General features: G+C 44.2%; 1 protein-coding gene across 3 annotated transcripts in view; it reads left to right on the forward strand.

Annotated features, from left to right (window-relative positions):
• Positions 1-276: 276 nt before the first annotated feature.
• LOC132867340 (uncharacterized) overlaps positions 277-25330 on the forward strand; it is a 34683-nt gene continuing 9629 nt past the window's right edge. The window contains exons 1-4 of one of the 3 annotated variants that reach the window (XM_060900194.1): positions 277-356; positions 3439-3568; positions 13589-13747; positions 20280-20349. In XM_060900194.1, the coding sequence (XP_060756177.1) occupies positions 20336-20349 (14 nt within the window). In that variant the 5' untranslated portion in view covers positions 277-356; positions 3439-3568; positions 13589-13747; positions 20280-20335. Of the gene's footprint in view, positions 357-692; positions 822-3438; positions 3569-13588; positions 13748-20279; positions 20350-25330 lie in introns of those variants that run through there. The other 2 variants (XM_060900192.1, XM_060900193.1) reach the window with 2 other exon arrangements.

Below are 25330 nucleotides of genomic sequence, written 5' to 3' on the forward strand. Positions count from 1 at the left end.
CCGCACTGCTTTGCGTCGGGTCCCGCGGGAGTGCAGGGCTCTACTGTATAAAATGGGAAAGCCCATGATTGTTATTTGAATCACTCTGCCCACTGATTCGGCTTTTATCATTTGTTTTAATAAGAGTCTATTTTCTGTAACTCTTCAACCTTTCATTCTCTTCTGTGAATGAGTTTCCATGACGCTAGAAGATGGAAGAGGCGGGTATGTCAGCAGGGTGCCTAAGCAAATGAGGAAGCGATAAATCAGCAGAAGAGGTGGAGCTTTGCAGTTTGAACTGGTTTAAATTTCATTGTTTCCATCAATCATTTCATCAGTAATGCTGGTCTGAAAGTCAGATCTGAGTCATTCATTTGGTGAGTACATTCTCCGACTGGTTCAGCTGATATTTTACGTAATACAGTTAGTATGCATATTTAGTCAGCAGGGAATGGATAACCTAACCAGGTTTTGGTTTTCATTTTGGCATGATTCTTCTTGAATTTCCGTTTAGGCATGTCAAGTGAGAAGTTTTGTTTCTCATTAGGCTGACTCAGAGTTTTCTGGTCTCATACATAAATTCAAATTCACAAATTATTGTTATTATTATTAGTTTTTCCTTACTGTCCTGTTCTGTTCACTCATGGGGCCGAGTCCATCCCTTGGACTTTAGGCTATCATGAGGGTGTGATGGATCTACTTGATAGATAAGGTCCTCCTTAATATGTGAACAGTGCCGAGGAGGATGATCTTCTGAATTTCTTGTATCTTGATGTTACCAGGGATTTTGTTGGTGTATTTTTCAATCCCTTTCTTGACCAGACTGGCACCTATTACCACTGGTATGGTTGTGGTCTTCATACCCCACATTCTTTCAGTTTCTATTTCTAGATCTTTGTATTTGGAGAGTTTTTCTGTAGTTTTTAGAGAAGTGTTTCTTTCATTGGGGACAGACATATCAATGAGTAGACAAACTCTTTCCTCCTTGTCCTTTACTACTGTATCTGATGTGTTGGCCTTAATTTCTTTATCAGTTTGGATTGACATGTCCCAGAGTATAGTAGCTTCATCATTTTCTGTTACAGTTAACGGCTCATGTTCATAATATTTGTCTTTGACTCTGATGTTATAATGCTTACAGATAGCCCAATGGATGTATGCTGTGGCTTTATTATTATTATTATTATTATTGTTATTAATAATAATAATAATAATAATAATAATAATTATGATTATTATTATTATTATTATTTTACAAAAGTATGTGATTGGATTTGCTACAAAAGTAAATGTGATAAATGGAAAATAATGACCCTTTTATAGAATGTAGACCATTTTTTTGTATACCAATAATAAACTATATCTTTCTTTAGCATCATGTCTCTCAGAGAGATTATGAAAACTATCAGGTTGTCTGTGCTAGTTTTTCTTGTGCCCAGAGGACAACTGTGTGCCTGCCAAGTGTTACGTTGAGTTGTTGATCTTTGGCTCTGTGAATTTCACAATTAGTATTTTCTTGGTACTTTCCCAGGATCCTCATCATATGCTCACTACTGTAACTGTTTATTCTGAGTCAGTACTTGTAGCAAATTTATTTAAACATGTTGCACTGACTAAAGCAGGCATCACCAAATGGCGGACCTCGGTCTGGATCCGGACCCAGTGATGGTTCTGTCCGGACCCGTGACCAATGGTAAATTCACGAGATTAAGTAATTTTCATGAAGCATTATTTTGGACAGTCGTGGCTATTGACAGCGGGCACTGCTACTCCAGTTAATACGACAATAGCTTCACTCAGTTGAGCCAATAAAATCGTTAGTTTACCCAGCGCACCACAGCAGAGCAACAAGCAGAGAGGAAGAGAGTTAAGTTCAGAGACAACCGACCGAGACAACATGGCTTGCTCCAAAAGGCGGCGGAAAGTAGACAAGGAAAATTGTTTTAAAGATGAATGGATGGAGAAATATATGTTCATTCTTCCGGCGAGCAGTTCAAAACCAGTGTGCCTCATATGCTCTGAAAACGTGGCATTAATTAAAAGCGGCAACGTGAAGCGCCACTACGAAACAAAGCACAGCTCTTTTGAGCAAAGTTATCCCCTGAAGTCCGAGCTGAGGGCCGCAAAATAACCCAACTGCAAGCACAGTATGACAGGTCTACCCGACTCATCACACATACATTTACAGCCCAGCAACGTGCAAATGAATGTTCCTTAACCTCCTAGGGCTTAGCGGTCACATGCGTGGACAGCACTTTATGGAAATTCGGAACAAGAATCCACATATGTGGACATACTTTTTCTCTAAAAGTACATCTTATCAAAAGATGATGCTTAGTTTTTATTCTAATCAGGTTCTAATAAGCCCAAATAGCAAAGAGAAATAAAAAATGCATGTAAAAAAACAGCTTGGGCCTTAGGAGGTTAAAAGTTGTGTAGATTTTGGGGCAACATAAAAAAACATTTAGTGATGGGACAGTTGTGAAGGAGTGCTTAAACGCCGATGCTGAGACATTATTTGAGGCTCAACAATGACTGCATGAGAATGGCACTAACTCCATTCCAACCAAGACTTAAATTACTGGCAGGTCAGCCACATGCCCATTTTTCTCATTAAGAAAAGTAAAAGAAGAAGAATTAAAAGAGAAAAGTTCAAAGAAAAATGTTCTGTTTGCATTCCCCCCCCCCCCCCCCCCCCCAAAAAAAGCCACTTGTTTTCTGAAGATGTGGACTTTTTTTTTCTTGAAAAGTAGGCCCTCATTTTTTTAGGCTGGGACCTCCTTATTTTAAGAACAAAGAAGAGAAAATGTTAAGTAAACGCTCTGTTTGCACTTTTTAGTTAATGTTTTCTGAGTTGACTTTTTTTACTTGAAGTGTAGGCCTTCAATTCTTCAGGTTGGGACCTCTTGAATTTAAGAGAAAAAGGAGTTATTCCACTCTGTTTGGACTTTTTTATTTATTTTATTCTGAGGTTTCTGTTTTCTTTAATCTGAAATAAAGGCCTTGAATTTATTTTCCTGGGACGACTTTTATTTATGGTAAAAGAGATAGTTGTGCACTCAGTTCATTTCCTGCATTGGAAATTAACAATAAATATTGTTGAACCCATATGAAAATGTGGACATAGGGGAAGACTATAAGACACAAGCTGGACTTCGGTTCGGACCTTCTACTTGGACAAAATTTAATAACTGGACCTCAGTGACTTTTAATTGAAGATCCCTGGACTAAAGGAATGATGACTCTGGGGATTTTGTTTGTTTTTGTATGACAAACTGGGACTATTTGCAAGGCATGGGTACTTGGTAAGATGTAGCATATACCTATGGCTGTCTCTGATCATGTTGTATTTCTTATTTTTTGGTTTTTGGTACAGTGGTTTTCTGTAACAGAACACACCAAGGCCTTCTCTTGCTCCTATCTAATGCCCTTCCATTTCTTTCCTTCTCTCTACTTAAGCTAAGCTTCTCCAAGGTCTTGCCAGATCCAACTTTGCTGGATTTCTCTTGAAACACGGACCAATTACTTCAAGTTGATCTGTGGTCAATGATAAGTTGTCCGGGCTTGAAGCAGAATCAACAGAAAATAGGTACGATTTACTATATACTATTTGCTATATACTATAGTAAAAATAAAACAGAATTATTTATTGTATAGTTTTTTTTGGGGGTGAAAAGTCTGCCTTTGTCTCAAAACATTGTCAGTACACTATATGAAAAAAAATACATACAAAGTATTTTATTTAGAAACAAGTCTGTAGAGTTGAAATTTTCCTTTTCAATTGCAAGTAGAATTTGTCAGTCCCCCCCCCCCCCCCCCCCCCCCAATGACTATGGAAGGAAAATGTATTTATTATATGCAGTGGGTTTGAAAAGTATTCAGACCGCTTCAGTGTTTATACACGTTGTTGTGTTATTGTTATATGTCATCTTTTTAAAATTGATTAATTTTACTTTTTGGCCATTAATCTACACACAAGGCTCCATAATGACAAAGCAAAAAAAAAAAGTTTTAGATTTTTTTTTTTTGCAAATTACAAAATTACTATAATTATTATTAATTACTACACATATTATCAACATGAATAAGAGAAATACTAACCCCGAAGGCTGATGGTTTATATTATTTCATCTCATCTCATTATCTCTAGCCGCTTTATCCTTCTACAGGGTCGCAGGCAAGCTGGAGCCTATCCCAGCTGACTACGGGCGAAAGGCGGGGTACACCCTGGACAAGTCGCCAGGTCATCACAGGGCTGACACATAGACACAGACAACCATTCACACTCACATTCACACCTACGGTCAATTTAGAGTCACCAGTTAACCTAACCTGCATGTCTTTGGACTGTGGGGGAAACCGGAGCACCCGGAGGAAACCCACGCGGACACGGGGAGAACATGCAAACTCCACACAGAAAGGCCCTCGCTGGCCCCGGGGCTCGAACCCAGGACCTTCTTGCTGTGAGGCGACAGCGCTAACCACTACACCACCGTGCCGCCCTGGTTTATATTATATTAATTCCTTTTTCTTTGCATTAACAGAGTGGAAAATACTCTGAACTGCATTCAGCTGCTATTTCTATCTTCAATATAATACGTACAAATTACAACTCAATTTTCCAATTTCTGCTTAAGGTGAAATATTTGGATATTACTATGGTATTTGTGTTGTGTGTTGGAAACTGTACTGAATGTATTACATTGTGACCGATCTTGTGATAGATTCCTAACGTGTAAATATATCTGGCGAATAAAATGGTTCTGATTCTAATAGCCAACCCTAAAATGAGTCTCAGTAAAGATACTGTAATTGTGAGGATGAATTCTAGGGCTTCCTGTAAATTGGGTGATTCAAAAATCCTTGTACTGGCACATAAACCCCCAGTGCTTAGGCTTGTCGAGCTTAGCCGTCTCTGATAGCGAGGTTCACCACTTCTCCAACCTTTCATATATCCTTGAGGCTTGTCTTCACTTTTATGGTCTCTATAAAGGAACTTTTGATCACTTACAGCACCCAATTCTGTGTAAGAAAGCAACCACAGATACGAACCTCTGTTTCAAAGCAGAGTTGTTTAATAACGGTGCAATAGTGAGTGACTCATGGCCCACTATTCAAGAAATACAGGCTTCTCTAGTATTTTCCCTATGACATATGTGTTCCAAGAAGGTGTAACTATTACATGCCTACAAAGGACATGAAGTGCTATATGGGGGCTTTCCACATGCCAAAGGATTTTGATTTTTTTTTTTTTTTTTTAGTTTGAAGAATGAAAGAAAGAGAAAAGCATTCTCTGAGCACTGAGGACTTGTGTGAGCTCTTAGTGATGCAGGATAGTTGTAAATATCTCATCTCATCTCATTATCTCTAGCCGCTTTATCCTTCTACAGGGTCACAGGCAAGCTGGAGCCTATCCCAGCTGACTATGGGCGAAAGGCGGGGTACACCCTGGACAAGTCGCCAGGTCATCACAGGGCTGACACATGGACACAGACAACCATTCACACTCACATTCACACCTACGGTCAAATTAGAGTCACCAGTTAACCTAACCTGCATGTCTTTGGACTGTTTGGGAAACCGGAGCACCCAGAGGAAACCCACGCGGACACGGGGAGAACATGCAAACTCCACACAGAAAGGCCCTCGCCGGCCACGGGGCTCGAACCCGGACCTTCTTGCTGTGAGGCAACAGCGCTAACCACTACACCACCGTGTCGCCCTGGTTTATATTATATTATATTAATTCCTTTTTCTTTGCATTAACAGAGTGGAAAATACTCTGAAATGCATTCAGCTGCTATTTCTATCTCATCTCATTATCTCTAGCCGCTTTATCCTTCTACAGGGTCGCAGGCAAGCTGGAGCCTATCCCAGCTGACTACGGGCGAAAGGCGGGGTACATCCTGGACAAGTCGCCAGGTCATCACAGGGCTGACACATAGACACAGACAACCATTCACACTCACATTCACACCTACGGTCAATTTAGAGTCACCAGTTAACCTAACCTGCATGTCTTTGGACTGTGGGGGAAACCGGAGCACCCGGAGGAAACCCACGCGGACACGGGGAGAACATGCAAACTCCACACAGAAAGGCCCTCGCCGGCCCCGGGGCTCGAACCCAGGACCTTCTTGCTGTGAGGCAACAGCGTTAACCACTACACCACCGTGCCGCCCTGGTTTATATTATATTAATTCCTTTTTCTTTGCATTAACAGAGTGGAAAATACTCTGAACTGCATTCAGCTGCTATTTCTATCTTCAATATAATACGTACAAATTACAACTCAATTTTCCAATTTCTGCTTAAGGTGAAATATTTGGATATTACTATGGTATTTGTGTTGTGTGTTGGAAACTGTACTGAATGTATTACATTATGACCGATGTTGTGATAGATTCCTAACGTGTAAATATATCTGGCGAATAAAATGGTTCTGATTCTAATAGCCAACCCTAAAATGAGTCTCAGTAAAGATACTGTAATTGTGAGGATGAATTCTAGGGCTTCCTGTAAATTGGGTGATTCAAAAATCCTTGTACTGGCACATAAACCCCCAGTGCTTAGGCTTGTCGAGCTTAGCCGTCTCTGATAGCGAGGTTCACCACTTCTCCAACCTTTCATATATCTTTGAGGCTTGTCTTCACTTTCATGGTCTCTATAAAGCAACTTTTGATCACTTACAGCACCCAATTCTGTGTAAGAAAGCAACCACAGATACGAACCTCTGTTTCAAAGCAGAGTTGTTTAATAACGGTGCAATAGTGAGTGACTCATGGCCCACTATTCAAGAAATACAGGCTTCTCTAGTATTTTCCCTATGACATATGTGTTCCAAGAAGGTGTAACTATTACATGCCTACAAAGGACATGAAGTGCTATATGGGGGCTTTCCACATGCCAAAGGATTTTGATTTTTTTTTTTTAGTTTGAAGAATGAAAGAAAGAGAAAAGCATTCTCTGAGCACTGAGGACTTGTGTGAGCTCTTAGTGATGCAGGATAGTTGTAAATATCTCATCTCATTATCTCTAGCCGCTTTATCCTTCTACAGGGTCGCAGGCAAGCTGGAGCCTATCCCAGCTGACTATGGGCGAAAGGCGGGGTACACCCTGGACAAGTCGCCAGGTCATCACAGGGCTGACACATAGACACAGACAACCATTCACACTCACATTCACACCTACGGTCAATTTAGAGTCACCAGTTAACCTAACCTGCATGTCTTTGGACTGTGGGGGAAACCGGAGCACCTGGAGGAAACCCACACGGACACGGGGAGAACATGCAAACTCCGCACAGAAAGGCCCTCGCCGGCCCCGGGGCTCGAACCCAGGACCTTCTTGCTGTGAGGTGACAGCGCTAACCACTACACTACCGTGCCGCCCTAGTTGTAAATATGATTTTTAAATATTATATGTTCCAGCAAAAATCTTTTATTTGCTTTAAAATTATTCATTTTAAAGTTATGGGATACAGTGGATACATGAATGGATGCATGAAACACCCCAAAACGGGTACATTCATGTAAAGGATGCACTGATGGATTTTATGTGCATTAAATGGTGTTTGTTTTTGAAGTATCTTAATAAGCAGAGGAGTAAGGTAGACTAGGAAATACAGAACATTTACTCCAGGCCTAATACTTGGTATGCAGAGATTATACTCAGTGTAGGTGTACTCTGTTCATCTATTTAAAGATGGCTGTAGATTTTTTGTTTGTTTTTTTACTGCAAGGAAAAATAATATCTTAAATTGTTACTCCTTTTTCTGGTGTATTTTACTATGATTACTACTTAATCTGGTCACATTGAGTTTTAAATTCAGTGTGAAGATTGGTTGTTAACTTGGAAAATACTGAACATTTGCTCATCCCTGCTAGTTGTTATCACTGTAATAAATTAATTACTAGTAAAATCTTATTTCAAGAAGAAACCTTTTTGTCACATGCACACTTCAAGCACAGTGAAATTTATCCTCTTCATTTAACCCATCTGAAGCAGTGAACACACACACACACACACACACACACACACACTCAGAGCAGTGGGCGGCCACACCAGAGCGCCCGGGGAGCAGTCAGGGGTTCGATACCTTGCTCAAGGGCACCTCAGCCCAAGGCCGCCCCACGTCAACCTAACTGCATGTCTTTGGATTGTGGGGGAAACCGGAGCACCCAGAGGAAACCCACACAGACACGGGGAGAACATGCAAACTCCACACAGAAAGGCCCTCGCCTGCCGCTGGATTCGAACCTGGAACCTTTTTGCTGTGAGGCGACCGTGCTAACCACTACACCACCGTGCCGCCCAGTTTCTTAATATGTAGTCAACTTTACTCTGTCTCTCTGTTCATGCAATATTTAAATAATATTGGCTGGCATTGAGTGATTATATCAGATATATTCCACTCAGCTAGCATGATACTGAGCAAGGCGAAAACAAGTACAATTGTAACGCAGCTGTAACAAACCAGACGCTCATGGATATTGAATGAACTCAAGGTTTTAATGAGCACAATAGAAAAAGACAATGTACAACAGCCAGGCCAGGTCAATGCAGAGAGATCCAAAACAGTAATGAGGGCTGGACAAATCATGGTTGGAAAACAGACGAAGATCGAGAAACCGGGAAGCAAGAGAAACGAGCAAACAAACACAAGGGCTAGGCAAGATGGGAGAAAACCGGAAGGCAAAAAGGGTCATACACAGGAATCAGGATAGTAATGCTCAGTAGGCTCACGAAATGTGGAGGAAATACTGTGCGAGGAACAAAACAAACAAAGGGGTATAAATACAAACGGAAACAAAAAGGTACAGGTGATGGTAATTAGAACTCAGGGGAGCCACTCCTAGGAAGTGGCTCTGGGTTGGCTGATGGAGTGCGCGTGGTAGTGATGGATGTGTGAGGGGGACTGTGGGAAGTGGAGTCCTGAGTGTTAGGTGAGCCCGGGAGCATGACAGTACCCCCCCCAGGAGTCCAAGGAAGCAGAGAGACAAGGGCGACCACAACGACCACCTCCCACGCTGCCGGGAACACTCCTGAGCGAGCCATCAGAACTGCTGCGGTGCTGGACAGAAAGCTGTCACCGCGGATGACCTTTGGGACCACTACTGCGTAGACTGCCAGGAGGGTTGGACCCATGGCACCTGGGACGGCACCTAGGCAGAGGCGCGGGCTTCTCTGGATGACGCTGATGGAACTCCTCCACCAACCCTGGATCCAGGATATCTCTTGCGGGAACCCAGCTATGCTCCTTGGGCCCACAGCCCTCCCAGTCCACAAGGTATTGCAGAGTCCCTCCTCTACTTCTGGAGTCCAGCATCCGGCGGACAGCATACACGGGGGTACCTTCGACGTACACCAGAGATGGGGATGTGACATTGGGTGTGGCCTTGTACTATGGACCTGAGACAACAGGTTTCAAGATAGATACATGAAATGAGTTAGAAACACGGTAATGCACAGGCAGATCTAGTTTGTAAGTAACTTCATTAATTCGCTGGAGAATTTTAAACGGACCTATGTATTTGGGTAATAATTTTCTACCTGGTTTACTGGCCAATGAGTTGGACATCCTGGGGGTCACAATAGACAAGAAGCTGTCCTGGTTGAAACATCTGACCAAAATCTCCATATGGGCAGGTCAGAAACTGGCAGCACTGAGGAGAGTGGCCAGTAAACTCTCCACGGAGAGCCAAGCAACTGTCTACAAGCTACAGGTACGCAGCATCATGGAATACGCCTCACTCCGCTGGATGAGTGCCTCACCAACACATCTTGGCCTACTCGACAACATCCAGAAGAAGGCCCTAAAGATTATAGGAGTGGACCAGGACACTGCCAGCACAAAACTCTCCATCCCCAGCCTTGGCCACAGAAGACAGGTTGCTGCTGCTACAGTCCTGTTCAAAATGCACACCCACCACTGCCCTACGGATCTCTGGGATATGCTCCCCCCGCCATACCTTAGACGGCGAACCACCCGCCTATGCACAGCTATGCCAGATCATGCCCTGGACCTCCCAACCTCTAATACTCGCACCCTGGACAGAACCTTCCTCCACACTGCTGTCCGGGTATGGAATAGCCTTCCAGAACATGTAGTTGGACCTGTAGACACTGGCCCCCAGGCCTTTAAATGCAGGGTCCACAGGCATCTTCTGACTACTCCTCCCACTACCAGAAGAGCTACAGTGAACCAGATGATTGGCTAAGTGGAATTGTATTCTATCTTACTATTGTTCACAATTGTACACAATAAAAACAAACAAACAAGCAAAAACCTCTCTCAGGAAACCTGAAGTCCTGGGTCGACAGCCACACTCAGTCCCCACGGAGGTAGGTAGGTGTGTCACCTCTATGATGATCCACCAGCCTCTTGTGTCGGCAGAGGATGTTCTCGATCCGCTGGTGGGTCTGTTCCCAGACCTGCTTGCTCCATTGCATCCAACTGTCAACAGCCAGGTTGTCAGAGGGTGTGGCAGACCATCGCATTAAGGGGGATTGGTAACCCAGTATACATTGAAAGGGTGTGAGACCCATAGCAGAGCTAATTAACGAGTTTTGGGCCATTTTGGCCCAGGGCAAGTAGTTGGACCAGTCAGCTTGGTTTTCATGACAGTACACTCTCAAAAACTTTCCCAGTTCTTGGTTTACCCTTTCACATTGACCATTAGACTGGGGATGGTAACCGGAGGTGAGACTGACGTTAACTCCCAGTCTCTCAAAGAAAGCTGACCATACATGCGAGGTGAATTGAGGCCCTTGATCAGACACTATATCTTCTGGAATACCAAATATATGGAACACATAGTTAAAAAGGGTTTCAGCTGTCTGAAAGGTGGTAGGTAGGCTAACGAAGGGAATAAATCTAACTCCTCGTGAGAACTTATCAACAATGGTCAGAATGACCATGTAGTTCTGTGAGGGGGGCAAGTCAATAACAAAGTCTACTGCTAAATGTGACCATGGACGAGAAGGGACAGGCAAGGGCATGAGTTTACCGGCAGGGAGAGTTTTGGATGTTTTGCATTTTGAACAGGTGGTGCATGAGGAGACAAACCTATGGATATCTGATAGCATATTTTCCCACCAATATCTGCCAGACAGTAACTGGTGCATACTTGTCTCTCCCGGATGGCCAGAAGACAAAGAGGAGTGGACCCATGTATGTCAGAAATGGCGAGCTGAGGTGAAGTGAGGACCCAAGATCAGACTCAAAACAGGCAGTGTACAGAGAAAAACTTCTTTAATGAAGTAGAAGGCAGAGATACAGTAGGGCTCAGGCAAAAATCAGTGGTCAAAGAATGGGCCAGGAGGTCAAAAACACAGAGGAGCAGGTAGGCACTGTCAGGGACAAAAACAGGACAGAAAACTCTTCACGTAAACCGAAGAACACAGGGACAAGGGAAATCCAGGCAGAGGAAGCAAAAACACAATCCATCAGAACAGGCAAGTAAAACAGGGGCAAAAAACTGGACAGAAAACTCGACAAAAAACAAGGAACAATTCAGGCAGGGGGACTCAAGAAGACACAATACCAAAGGGTGGTAGCGAGGCGAGAAAAGTCTACAAGAGACAGTCTGGCAACTGGAGTAGCTCCAAACAGTTCTTAAAAAGGCCCTGGCTGATGGGAGAGGAGTGGTAGCAGGTGTGGGAGTGCCGCTTCAGGGAAAATGGCCTTCAGCAAGGCAGGACTGAATTCCTGTCCCAGATCCAGCCTGGAGCCAGCATGGAAGTCCCACAAACTCAGGCATGGATGGACTGGACCAGACTGTGACAACGCAATTAACTTGTCCCTGCATTGAGTGGGTACATATTTCCTTCCTACGGGGCAATAGTGACAGATAGTTCTTGGTCGATCTCTTCGTCTAGTTCCTATCTAATGGGGGCAACCACAACTGATGGGAGTGGTACATTAACTACCTCAGGGGAGGATTCAGGACTGGGATATATAAAAGACAGGGCATCTGCTTTAGTATTACGGGAACCGGGACAATAAGAGATGGAAAAATCAAATCGGGAAAAGAATAAAGACCACCGAGCCTGACGGGGATTGAGCTGTTTAGCTGACCATAAATATTCAAGGTTTTTATGATCCATTAACACGAGGAAGGGATGCATAGCTCCCTCTAGCTAATGGCGCTATTCTTCAAAAGCTAGTTTCACGGCCAGCAATTCTCTATCTCCGATACTGTAATTACATTCAGCAGGGGTCAGTTTATGGGAGTATAAGGCTATAGGATGTAATTTGCAGAGATCACCTACACGCTGGGACAGCACAGCTCTGGTGCCTCCCTCAGAGGCGTCCACCTCCACCATGAAAGGCTGAGTGGGGTCAGGATGCTTCAGAATGGGGGCAGAGGTGAAGGCTACCTTGAGGGATGTGAATGCTTCTTGCGCCTGGGGATTCCACAAGAGTTTTTTGGCATTTCCTTTCAATAAGGTGGTAAGAGGAGCTGCTAGACTACTGAAATTGCAAATTAAATGACGGTAGAAAGTAGCAAACCCAAGAAATCACTGGATCTCCTTTATGGAAGTAGGGACGGGCCAATTAGTTATGGCTTCTACTTTCTTATCGTCCATAATGACACCCTCCGGACTGATGACGTAGCCTTAGAAAGAGGTAGCAGGGAGATGAAATTCACACTTCTTCCCTTTAACATAGAGCTGGTTCTCAAGCAGACGCGTAAGGACAGAACGGACATGACGAATATGAATCTCAAGATTAGGGGAGTAAATCAAAATGTCGTCAATGTAGGCATAACATATTTGCCAAGCATATCCCTGAGGACATCATTTACAAATGCTTGAAATACAGACGGGGCATTACGCAACCCGAAGGGCATTACTAACTACTCATACTGCCCCCAAGTGGAAAGAAATGCTGTTTTCCATTCATCACCTTCCTTTACATGGACTAAATTGTATGCACTTCTTAAGTCGAGTTTTGTCAATATAAATGCTCCACGAAGATGTTCTAGTGCTACGGGGACTAAAGGCAGTGGGTAAGAATAGGGTTTAGTGATCTGATTTAACCCATGATAGTCAATGCAGGGCCTAAGTCCCCCATCTTTTTTGTTGATGAAAAAGAACCCTGCAGCTGTGGGAGAAGTAGAAAGATGGCTGAAACCCTGTTCTAAAGCCTCCTGAATATACTCCTCCATAGCTCTCTCCTCTGCCTGAGTGACTGGGTAAATTCTAGACTCAGGTGGAATAGCATCATCTATTAATTCAATGGAACAATCATATTCTCTGTGAGGGGGTAGTTTGGTAGCACTTTTCTTACTAAATACTTCTAACAAGTCACTGTATTTGGGGGGCACGGAAACTACGACATTGGCATGGGGGCTTTCGATAGTTGTTGATGATACCGAAACTGTGGGAAGCGCTAGACAATGGTCATAGCAGTAACTGGACCACAAGAGTATTTCTTTATTGGACCAGCATATGACGGGGTTATATTTTCTAAGCCAGGGCAAACCTAAAATAATAGCATACTCACAACAATTCAATACAAAAAAACAAATCGCTTCAGAATGTAAAGCACTGACAGTCATATTAATGGGTTTTGTGACCCAGTTAACAAGTCCTTCTCCCACAGGGTCCCCATCGACAGCAGTCAATCTCAGCGACTCCTCCAGTGGCTCCACAGGAATCTGGAGTTGCTCCACTAGCTCGGTGTGGATAAAGTCCCCTTCAGCTACAGAATCAATTAATGCTGAGAATACAAAGACAGACTGAGGGCAGTTAACTGTCACAGGTAGGAGGAAGGACTTGGAGACCAACCCCTTAGTAGGTGCACTCACCACATTAGCACGTAGAGCAGGCTCCACATGTTTTCCCGGGGTCGGTGCAGAAGTACTGCGTCGTTGGACTTGACAGTCACATAGAATGTGACCCACAGTTCCGCAATAGAGACACAGCCTATCATGGAGACGTCGTTGCTTCTCCTCTGCAGACAAATGGAATGAGTCACACTGCATGGGTTCTAGGGATTCTGGATCCTCATGAGTCTGGGTCAGAGGTGGATACGGGCAGCAAGGAGTCAGTGCAGCAGCTGGAACCGTAGGGGATTTACGAAGACCTCTCCCGTACTTCAGTTGGTCTAGGCGAATGTCTAACGAAATCAGCTTCTCTAGTGAAAGACCGTCATCCTTACACGCCATTTCCACTAGTATGTCGGGGTTCAATCTGTTGTGAAATGTCACTAGTAAAGCCGGCTCATTCCAACCACTCCCAGCCGCAAGAGTGCAAAATTCCAAAGCATACTCAGAAACTGAGCAATTACCTTGATGTAAACGGGTGAGTAATTCCCCTTGAGAGTGGGCCTCATTGGTGTGATTGAAAACTGCTTTAAATTCTTTAATGAAATTGTCATAAGTGTTGGACTGGACTATGAGCCAAACTGCGATAGCCCAATCTAAGGCCTTGCCTGTAAGTCAAGTCAACTTTATTGTCAAATATGCTATACATGCTCGACGTACAGGACAGATGAAATTTCAGTCCTCTCTGACCCACGGTGCAAACAGGCAATGCAATACAGTAAATAAAAACAGAATAACAAATAAACAATACAAACAGTATAGATACACTCTAGATAAGAAATAGACATAGACTAAACACTCACAGGTGTGTGTGTGTGTATATATATATATATATATATATATATATATATATATATATATATACACACACACACACACACACACATAATATACACATACACATACATATAAATTGGAGCAAAAGGACATAAACAAACAGTCAAGGGCACTTGAGGTATAGCAGGTAAACATGAAATAAGCAGTATAAACAATAAACTAATAGCTGTTAAGGTGAGGTAGTGCGGAATAGTGCAAATGAGCGAGGTAAAGTGAAATGTGCAGTCTCTGAGTTCAGTGTGCGAATGAATGTTGAGAGTGTGTGTGTGTGTTGGGGGGGTGGGAAACTGAGGGTGACATGTCAGATGCTGAAGGGGGGGGTGTACCGGCAGAATCTGTGGCAGGGGGCAGAGGGGGCAGACACCAATGATCCTCTCAGCTGCTCTCACGATGCGCTGCAGAGACTTGCAGCAGGACACGGTGCAGGTGCCGTACCACACAGTGATGCAGCAGATCAGGATTTTCTCGATGGTGCCTCTGTAGAATGTGTGCATGATGGGGGCTGGGGCTCTTGCTCTCCTCAGTTTGCGGAGGAAGTACAGATGCTGTTGGGCTTTTTTGGCCAGTGATGTGTTGTTGTTGCTCCAGGACAGGTCTTCAGAGATGTGCACACCCAGAAACTTGGTGCTGCTAACCCTCTCCACTGCAGCACCATCGATAGTTAGTGCAGCATGCTGGGTGTGCGCTCTTCTGAAGTCCACAACAATCTCCTTCGTCTTCTCCACGTTCAGGCGGAGATTGTTGTCCTTGCACCACATGGCCAAGCAGCTCACCTCACTCCTGTAGATTGTCTCATCGCCATTGTTGATGAGACCCACCACAGTCGTGTCGTCCGCAAACTTAATGAAGTGGTTGGAGCTGGATGTTGGTGTGAAGTCGTGGGTCAGCAGAGTGAAGAGGAGGGGGCTCAGCACACATGCTTAGGGGGCCCCCGTGTTCAATGTGATGGTGCTGGAGGAGTTGCTGCCGACCCGTACAGCCTGTGGTCTCCCCGTCAGGAAGTCCAGCAGCCAGTTGCACAGGGAGGTGTTGAGTCCCAGCTGGTCCAGTTTATGAATGAGCTGCTGAGGAATGATTGTGTTGAATGCTGAGCTAAAGTCTATGAACAGCATTCTGACGTACGAGTCTTTTGTCTCCAGGTGGGTGAGGGCTAAGGGAAGGGCAGTGGAGATGGCATCATTGGTCGAACGGTTGGACTGATATGCAAATTGGAAAGGGTCCAGGGTGGGGGGGAGGGCAGACTTGATATGCCGCATGACTAGCCGCTTGAAGCACTTCATGAGGATGGGAGTGAGTGCAACCGGGCGGTAGTCATTGAAGCAGGAGGGAGACGGCTTCTTCGGGACTGGGATGATGGTGGTGGCTTTGAGGCACGTGGGGACAACAGCCTGGCTCAACAAGATGTTAAAGATGTCTGTAAAGACATCTGTGAGCTCCTCGGCACAGTCTCTCAGGACACGACCAGGAATGTTATCAGGACCTGGGGCTTTTCATGCATTTGTCGTCCTGAGAGCTCTTCTCACGCTGTCTGGGGACAGCATCAACACCTGGTCGATATAGCTGATATACCATGTCAGCAATGTTCCTGGAATACTGTCTCTTGGCCACTCTGATGCCTCGTGACAGGTTGGCCCTAGCTGTCCTCAGGCCCACCTTGTCCCCAGCTCTGAAGGCAGCATTCTGAGCCCTCAGGAGCCTGTGGACTTCCCCTGTCAGCCATGGCTTCTGATGTGCCTGAATGAAGATGGTTCTGGTGACTGTAACATTGTCCATGCACTTCCTCATGTAGGCAGTGACGGTCTCCGTGTACTCCTGGAGATCTGTAGTGTTGTTGTAGGTGGCCGCCTGTCTGAACATGCTCCAGTCAGTGGTGGAAAAACAGTACTGGAGTGCCTCTGAGGACCCCTCTGGCCACACACGTACCTGCTTTGTAGCTGGTTTGGTGACTTTAACCAGCGGCCTGTATGCTGGCATTAGCATAACAGTGGAGTGATCTGAGGCCCCAGGGTGGGGGAGGGGGAGGGCTTTGTAGGCGCCTCTATGCATAGTGTAAACATTGTCCCAGACTATTGTTTCCACGTGTGGGAAAGTTGATATGTCCATAGAGTTTTGGAAACACGCTCTTGGGGTTTGCATGGTTGAAATCCCCAGCCAGGATGAGGAAAGCATCTGGGTGGGCTGTCTGCTGCTCACTGATGTGCTGATAGAGTTCATTCAGTGCTTCACTCCTCTTGCTATTGGAGCCAGGAGGGATGTATATTGCTACCAGCAATATGGCTGTAAATTCCCTTGGCAGGTAGAAGGGCCGGCACTTACTAATTATAAACTCCACCAGTGGTGAGCAGTGTTTGCAGACCACAACAGCATCGCGGCACCAGGCATCACTGATGTAACACAGAGTCCTCCACCGCGAGTCTTCCCTCCCTCGACTAGCACTCTGTCTGACCGGTAGCATGTTAGCTGGGCTAGCTGAATGGCACAGTCCATGATGCTGTCATTAAGCCATGTTTCCACAAACACAAGGACACAACACTCACTCACAGACTTAGAAGATGAGCGGAGTAGGCGGACATAATCCAGCTTGTTGTCCAGTGAGCGTACGTTGGCCAGAGTGATGGTAAGGCAAGAAATCATAAAATAAATACAAGCCTTGTCAGAGCTCGGAGGGGGATTGGCAAAAAATATCAAACATTGTAACAAAAACCCTTTACACTGATTAGGTGAGCCATCAAATTTATCCAGTTTACTGATGACAAACGAACTGGTATCAGCCATGGAGGGAGCAGCTTGATTAATAACTATAGGCGTGCCGGAGAAGCTGAGTCGTTGGAGTTGGGTGGTGATTTCTTTCATGCTTTCAACAATCTGCGTCAACTGTTTTTGCTGCTCACCTTGCTGCTATGTAATATTCTGGATGGACGGAGTCATGGAGTCAAAATGCTAGTGATGTTGTCTAAGCATCTGTCCTTGGCTGCTAAGCGCTACCTGTAGCTCCGTGTAATCCGTCGTCTGCATTATGGCACAGTGTTCTGTAATGCGGCTGTAACAAACCAGACACTCACGGATATTGAATGAACTCAAGGTTTTAATGAGCACAATAGAAAAAGACAATGTACAACAGCCAGGCCAGGTCAATGCCAAGAGATCCAAAACAGTAATGAGGGCTAGACAAATCATGGTTGGAAAACAGACGAGGATCGAGAAACCAGGAAGCAAGAGAAACGAGCAAACAAACACAAGGGCTAGGCAAGACGGGAGAAAACCAGAAGGCAAAAAGGGTCATACACAGGAATCAGGATAGTAATGCTCAGTAGGCTCACGAAATGTGGAGGCAATACTGTGCGAGGAACAAAACAAACAAAAGGGTATAAATACAAACGGAAACAAAAAGGTACAGGTGATGGTAATTAGAACTCGGGGGAGCCACTCCTAGGAAGTGGCTCTGGGTTGGCTGATGGAGTGCACGTGGTAGTGATGGGTGTGTGAGGGGGATTGTGGGAAGTGGAGTCCTGAGTGTTAGGTGAGCCCGGGAGCATGACAGCAATATCATGCTAGCTGAATGGAATATATCTGATATACCACGAAAAAAGCCATTATTATTATTATTATTATTATTATTATTATACATACATACACATTCCTTTCGGGTGTTCAATGCATCTTCTTTCAAAATTCTCTCAAAATCTTCCATATTTAACGAAGCAAACCTGATGGCCATGTATTTTTATTTTTTTTTTACAAATTATCACAGTTGTTAGCTAGCACAAAAGTTTTACATCTCCAACATGTGAAGTCATGTTGTCTTGACAACCATGCAATATCGTAAATCATATTCAACGCTCATTCGAGATCCGAGATGGTGACGAGTCTGCATATAGACAGGAGGTTGAACGACTGGTCTGGTGGTGCGGTCAGAACAATCTGGAGCTGAACACGCTCAAAACTGGAGATGACAGTGGACTTTAGGAGGAGCCCCCCCCGCCACCCATCACCATCACCAACAACACAGTGACTGCTGTTGAAACCTTCAGGTTTCTGGGCTCCACAATCTCCCGGGACCTGAAGTGGGAGACCAACACAGTCACCATCATCAAAAAGGCCCAGCAGAGGTTGTACTTTCTGCGCCAGCTCAGGAAGCTCAACCTGTCTAAGGAGCTGCTGACACAATTCTACTCTGCCATCATTCAGTATGTTCTTTGCTCTTCCATCACTGTTTGGTTTGGATCGGTCACTAAGCAGGAGAAGAACAGACTGCAACGGACAATAAGGTCTGCAGAGAAAATTATTGGGGTCAGCCTGCCCTCCATCCAAGACCTGTACCTGTCCAGAGTCAGGAAACGGGCAGGTAACATCTCTGCAGACCCATCACACTCTGGTCACAAATTGTTTAAACTTCTCCCCTCTGGAAGACACTACAGATCACTGTACGCAAAAACAACCAGACACAAGAACAGTTTTTTCCCTCAGGCTGTCTCTGTGATGAACAGCTAAAACCGGACTCAAATATCAGTAACATTAACTGTGAAATATCTGCACACTCATACCGTCATTCTGTGCACACTGTATATTTATATTTATATTTACTAAGTCATCCTTGCACTATGCACCATTTTGCACGAAAAGATTCTACATGTACATAGCTTTTTGTTTTGTTTTTTGTCTACGCTTTTTTTTATCTGTTTGTACTAAGAGAGCTAAGTGAAACCGGAGTCAAATTCCTTGTGTGTGTTCACATACATGGCAATAAAAGTGATTCTGATTATGATTCTTCACTGGGTAGAGTGATGTAATACACGTAGGATAAGTGATATGTGAATAATATTGCATGCTATCAAACCAAATGAATGAAACCCAATAAAAGAGTATAGAATACTTTTTATTCCATGGAAAAAGTGTCCTGTATGGATAATAATAGAATATGTTGTTGATGAATTTGGAGAAGTTTAGAAGTCGTCCTGTTGCTGAAATGTGATTTGTTGATCTCATAAACAAGTATGATACTAATAAATAAGGTTTTAAACATGTAATTGAGGATGAAAGTAAAGGCTTTAACCAGTGAAAATATGTCCCAGACCATTTAACATGTCATTAAACATGTTTTTAATGACAATCAGTTAAGATATGCTTCTTCACTCTCAGAAAATAAAGTACCTTTAGGGGTACAAGGGTTTGTCACTGGGGCAGTACCCTCTAAGGTACTCATTTATACCCTTTACATACTGCTTGGGAACATATATGCACCTATTTGGCCCTAAAAAGTTACACATAGTTACCTTGACATCCAATAATGAGCACTAGGTGCTACATGAGTGTAGATTATACATTGGGGGACAGAAATGGTATCCCTGTACCTCAATTTCTGACAGTGTTTAGAATATGACAAAAAACATTTTTTTTTCCCAGCACATGTAAATAGTCAACATCTGAAGGGTTTCAGAAATGTATCATGTGTGGGTTTTTTTATTCATGGCAAGAAAGCAATCATACTGTAGGGTTATATATCAAATAACTACTAATGTGATATTAGTGTACACATAAGATTGCCTTATCTCATTCACACACGTGTGTGTGTGTGTGTGTGTGTGTGTGTGTGTGTGTGTGTGTGTGTGTGTGTGTGTGTGTAATTTACAGGAAGAAGCTGGAACATTTGCTGTTTATACACTGAAGAGAGAAAACAATAACCGATAATGGCTAACGGCAGGTAACGAAACAAATATTTATAAAATTTATTGACAATTATAATACACACAGCCTAATTATAAAAACGTATAGTATAATAATTTCACACAAGTAAATTGTGTGTTTGTGTTTTTCCAGCCTAACTTGATGAGGCTTAGTTTACCAAGTTGGTGCATGTCATGTGAATGATCTTAAGTTTACAAATCTTTAAAATGTCTTTTTTTCTAAATGTCAGTTAATTAAATTTTATCTAATTAACCCAAGTGAATCAGAGTGAATCAGCTTACATGCTCGACTCACTGAGTGAATCAGAGTGAATTGGTTTACATTCATTCCGACTAAGTGAGTCGAGAATCTGTTCATATGCTCGATCCATGTTGTGGAAACTCTCTCAAGCAAGAATACTCCAAGGTCAAAGAGTTTTCAGAAAAGATAGACTTTTATTAAAATAACAAAAGCCGAGTCAGTCTGCAGAGTGATCCCACACCCCCAGTCACAGGGTTTCTTATTTTATACAGTTCCAAAATAACAGTTTATGCTCAATAATCTCATTGGTTAACATGTCTCACCAAACCTCATCAACATTTTCCATCAGGTAGTAAATCTCATGCTTCTCTTATTTTGTATCGACCAGGCCAAACTTTCCAGTACATGAATGCACAATTCAGGAAGAGTTAAAACATATGATAAGAAGTCAAGTCAAGTCAACTTTATTGTCAAATATGCTATACATGCTCGACATACAGCACAGATGAAATATCAGTCCTCTCTGACCCACGGTGCAAACAGGCAATGCAATAAATAAAAATAAAATAATTGAAAAAAACAAACAATATAAACAGTATAAACACTCTAGATAGGAACCAGACATAGACTAAACACTCAAACAATATAAACAGTATAAATAATAATAATAATAATAATAATAATAAGTTAAATTTATATAGCACCTTTCAAAAAACCCAAGGACGCTTTACAATTATAGACAAGGAAAGAAAAAATAAATAAATAAAAATATAATAAAAAATAAAAAGTAAAAAGTCCACCAAGTAGGGGTCAGGATGTAATTCCCGTGGTGTAGCAGCCACAGTCCCACCAAAAGGCGCACAAAAACAAGTCCCACATCTCCAGCACCGCCGCCGTGACGCCGTCAGCAACATCGCTCGAACACCACGCCGTGGATCCACACAGCGAGCAGAGAAGCTCCGCCACGCAGAGCGCTGGTGTGTCCCAAACCGCCTGCACAGCCGCCGTGACGCCACCGAGCAACATCGCTCGGAACATCACGCCAAGCGTTAAAGCGCAGAGCGCTGGACAACCACGATGTAAAATGAGCAACAGGCTCACTGCAGTCCATAGCTGGGACCGCAGGCATCACTCACAGCGAACCAAGGCCTGGAGGGAACCGACGCCCCAAACTGGGTCCGGAGCTACACCACAACCGGCGGACAAGACACTCAAACAAACACCAAACTACACAAACACACAGGAAAGAAAAAAAAATAGAAAAAGAAATAAAATAAGAGCTCCGGTGAGAAGCGGCAGCCAGAACGCACACGACGTACTCTCAACCGGAAATGGAAACGAAAAAAAAAAAAAACAGTATAAACACTAGAAAAGAACAAGACAGACTAAACACAAACAGTGTAAACACTAGATAAGAACTACACACAGACTAAACACTCAAACAGACAATATAAACAGTATAAACACTCTAGATATGAACTAGACGTAGACTAAACACTCATATGTATATACATACATATACACACACACACATAAATTGGTTCAAATAACCAAACAGTCAAGGGCACTTGAGGTATAGCAGGTAAACATGAAACATGAAATAAGCAGTATAAACAAACTAGCAGCTGTTAAGATGAGGTAGTGCGGAATAGTGCAAATGAGCGAGGTAAAGTGAGATGTGCGGCCCCTGAGTTCAGTGTGTTAATGAATGATGAGGTGTGTGTGTGTTGGGGGGGAAACTGTGAGGATGACATGTCAGATGCTGAAGGGGGGGTGTATGAGCAGAATCTGTGGCAGGGGGCAGAGGGGGGAGGAGGGGCAGAACAGGGAGGGAGTTGAGCCTCCTGACTGCCTGGTGAAAGAAACTGTTCTTAAGCCTGCTGGTTTTGGCCCGGAGACTCTGCAGTCTCCTCCCCGACGGCAGCAGGCTGAAGAGGCTGTGAGATGGGTGGGTGGGGTCACCTGCAATCCTGATGGCTTTGCGGGTGAGGCGGGAGTTATAAATATCCATTAGAGAAGGGAGTGAGACACCAATGATTCTTTCAGCTGCTCTCACGATGCGCTGCAGAGACTTGCAGCAGGACACGGTGCAGGCGCCGTACCACACGGTGATGCAGCTGGTCAGGATTTTCTCGATGGTGCCTCTGTAGAAAGTGTACATGATGGGGGCCAGGGCTCTTGCTCTCCTCAGTTTGCGGAGGAAGTACAGATGCTGTTGGGCTTTTTTGGCCAGTGATGCGGTGTTGTTGCTCCAGGACAGGTCTTCAGAGATGTGCACACCCAGAAACTTGGTGCTGCTCACCCTCTCCACTGCAGCACCGTCGATAGATAGTGGAGCATGCTGGGTGTGCTCTCTCCTGAAGTCCACAACAATCTCCTTCGTCTTCTCCACGTTCAGACGGAGATTGTTGTCCTTGCACCACATGGCCAAGCGGCTCACCTCACTCCTGTAGATTGTCTCATCGCCATTGTTGATGAGACCCACCACAGTCGTGTCATCCGCAAACTTAATGAAGAGATTTGAGCTGGATGTTGGTGTGCAATAGGGGTGTCACGGTATGAAAATTTAACATGACGGTTATTGTGACCAAAATTATCGCGGTGTACGGTATTATCACGGTTATTTGAGTGGGCGTGGCTCAGGTTGAGTGGGCGTGGTTCAGGTTTTCAAGTTTGGACTGTGGACAAGTGCATCCTGACCTGGAGATGCAAGTACAGTATGTGGAAATAGGGAGCATGCAGCAATGGGTTAAAAAGTGCAGTGTTTATTATATAATGTAAAATATATATATATAAATAAGTAAATTCTAATGAAAACTGCCGTTTTCAACATCATATAATCGTTGCATTTACCCTCGACCAGCAGTCGGAAGCTACTTCGTGTGTTTCACTGACCCATTTCTACCGTCTTGTGGCGAATGACAGTTTAGCTGTTTAACTTAGGTTAGAATGGTGTTTACCTCCGAATAGCGCAAAACACCACAGCTAGACACATTTTAAAATGCTAGCAGTGGGCGCACGTTGCAATAAAGATCATTATCAAAGTTTAACATTATTGACAGTCGGATACAACTGTTGTATTTTCCCTCGACCCGAAGTCATACGTTACTTCATGTGTTTCACTGATCCATTTTCACCGTCTTGTGGCGAATGAAAGTTTAGCTGTGTAACTTAGCTTAGAATGGTGATGTTTACCTCAGAATAGCGCTAACCACAGCTAGTGCTAGATGCATTTTAAAACTGCTAGCAGTGGCCGTCTTTCGACAATAAAGATTATCATCAAGGTCTAACATTATTGACAGTCGGAAATAATTGTTTCATCTTCCCTCGTCAAAAGTCAAAAGTTACTTTGCGCATTTCAGCTAAAACATACACGTTAACCACCTTGCAGTTGCTGTACAGATGCTGATGGTGGTCTCGCAGATGATAGATGCATTTTAAAACTGCTAGCAGTGGCCGTCTTTTGACAATAAAGATTATCATCAAGGTCTAACATTATTGACAGTCGGAAATAATTGTTTCATCTTCCCTCGTCAAAAGTCAAAAGTTACTTTGCGCATTTCAGCTAAAACATACACGTTAACCTACCTTGCACTTGCTGTACAGATGCTGATGATGGTCTCGCAGATGAGTCATTAGATTTGATGTATTGCTGCCTTTCGCTGACACCTTTTTTCTGCACACTCTACATGCAGGAGCACCGTCATCAACAAGTTGTCCCTCCGAATTTTTGAAATATCCAAAATATTTCCACACTTCCGATTTTATCCGCTTGGAAGGTGGATAGATGTCTTCATCTTGATGACCACCACAGTCTCCTCCTTCCGCCATGCTTGAACTTCGGACAGTGAGTGAGTGAACTTGAGTGGCGTCGGCGGGAAAACTCGCACGAAAGTTCAAAGTCTCGCGAAAATGGAAGCTATCGCGGTTTTGACACTCAGAAGGTTATGGTCACCGTCAAAATATTTTAGCGTGGTAACCGTGTACACCGGTAATCGTGACAGCCCTAGTGTGCAGTCGTGGGTCAGCAGAGTGAAGAGGAGGAGGCTTAGCACACATCCTTGGGGGGGCCCCCGTGTTCAGTGTGATGGTGCTGGAGGAGTTGCTGCCGACCCGTACAGTCTGTGCTCTCCCCGTCAGGAAGTCCATCAGCCAGTTGCACAGGGAGGTGTTGAGTCCCAGCTGGTCCAGTTTGTGAATGAGCTGCTGAGGAATGATTGTGTTGAACGCTGAGCTAAAGTCTATGAACAGCATTCTTACATACGAGTCTTTTGTCTCCAGGTGGGTGAGGGCTGAGTGGAGGGCAGTGGAGATGGCGTCATCGGTCGAACGGTTGGACTGATATGCAAACTGGAAAGTATCCAGGGCGGGGGGGAGGGCAGACTTGATATGTCACATGACTAGCCGCTTGAAGCACTTCATGAGGATGGGAGTGAGTGCGACAGGGCTGTAGTCATTGAAGCAGGAGGGAGACGGCTTCTTCGGGACCGGGATGATGGTGGTGGTTTTGAGGCACGTGGGGACAACAGCCTGGCTCAACGAGATGTTGAAGATGTCTGTAAAGACATCTGTGAGCTCCTCGGCACAGTCTCTCAGGACACAACCAGGAATGTTATCAGGACCTGGAGCTTTTCGTGCATTTGTCGCCCTGAGAGCTCTCCTCATGCTTTCTGGGGACAGCGTCAACACCTGGTCGCCGGGATGTGGTGGGGTCTTCTGTGTCGTGGTGCTGTTGTCTGCCTCAAAGTGAGCGAAGA

Source organism: Neoarius graeffei, chromosome 19 (genome assembly GCF_027579695.1).
Source record: "Neoarius graeffei isolate fNeoGra1 chromosome 19, fNeoGra1.pri, whole genome shotgun sequence".
Lineage (NCBI taxonomy): Eukaryota > Metazoa > Chordata > Actinopteri > Siluriformes > Ariidae > Neoarius > Neoarius graeffei.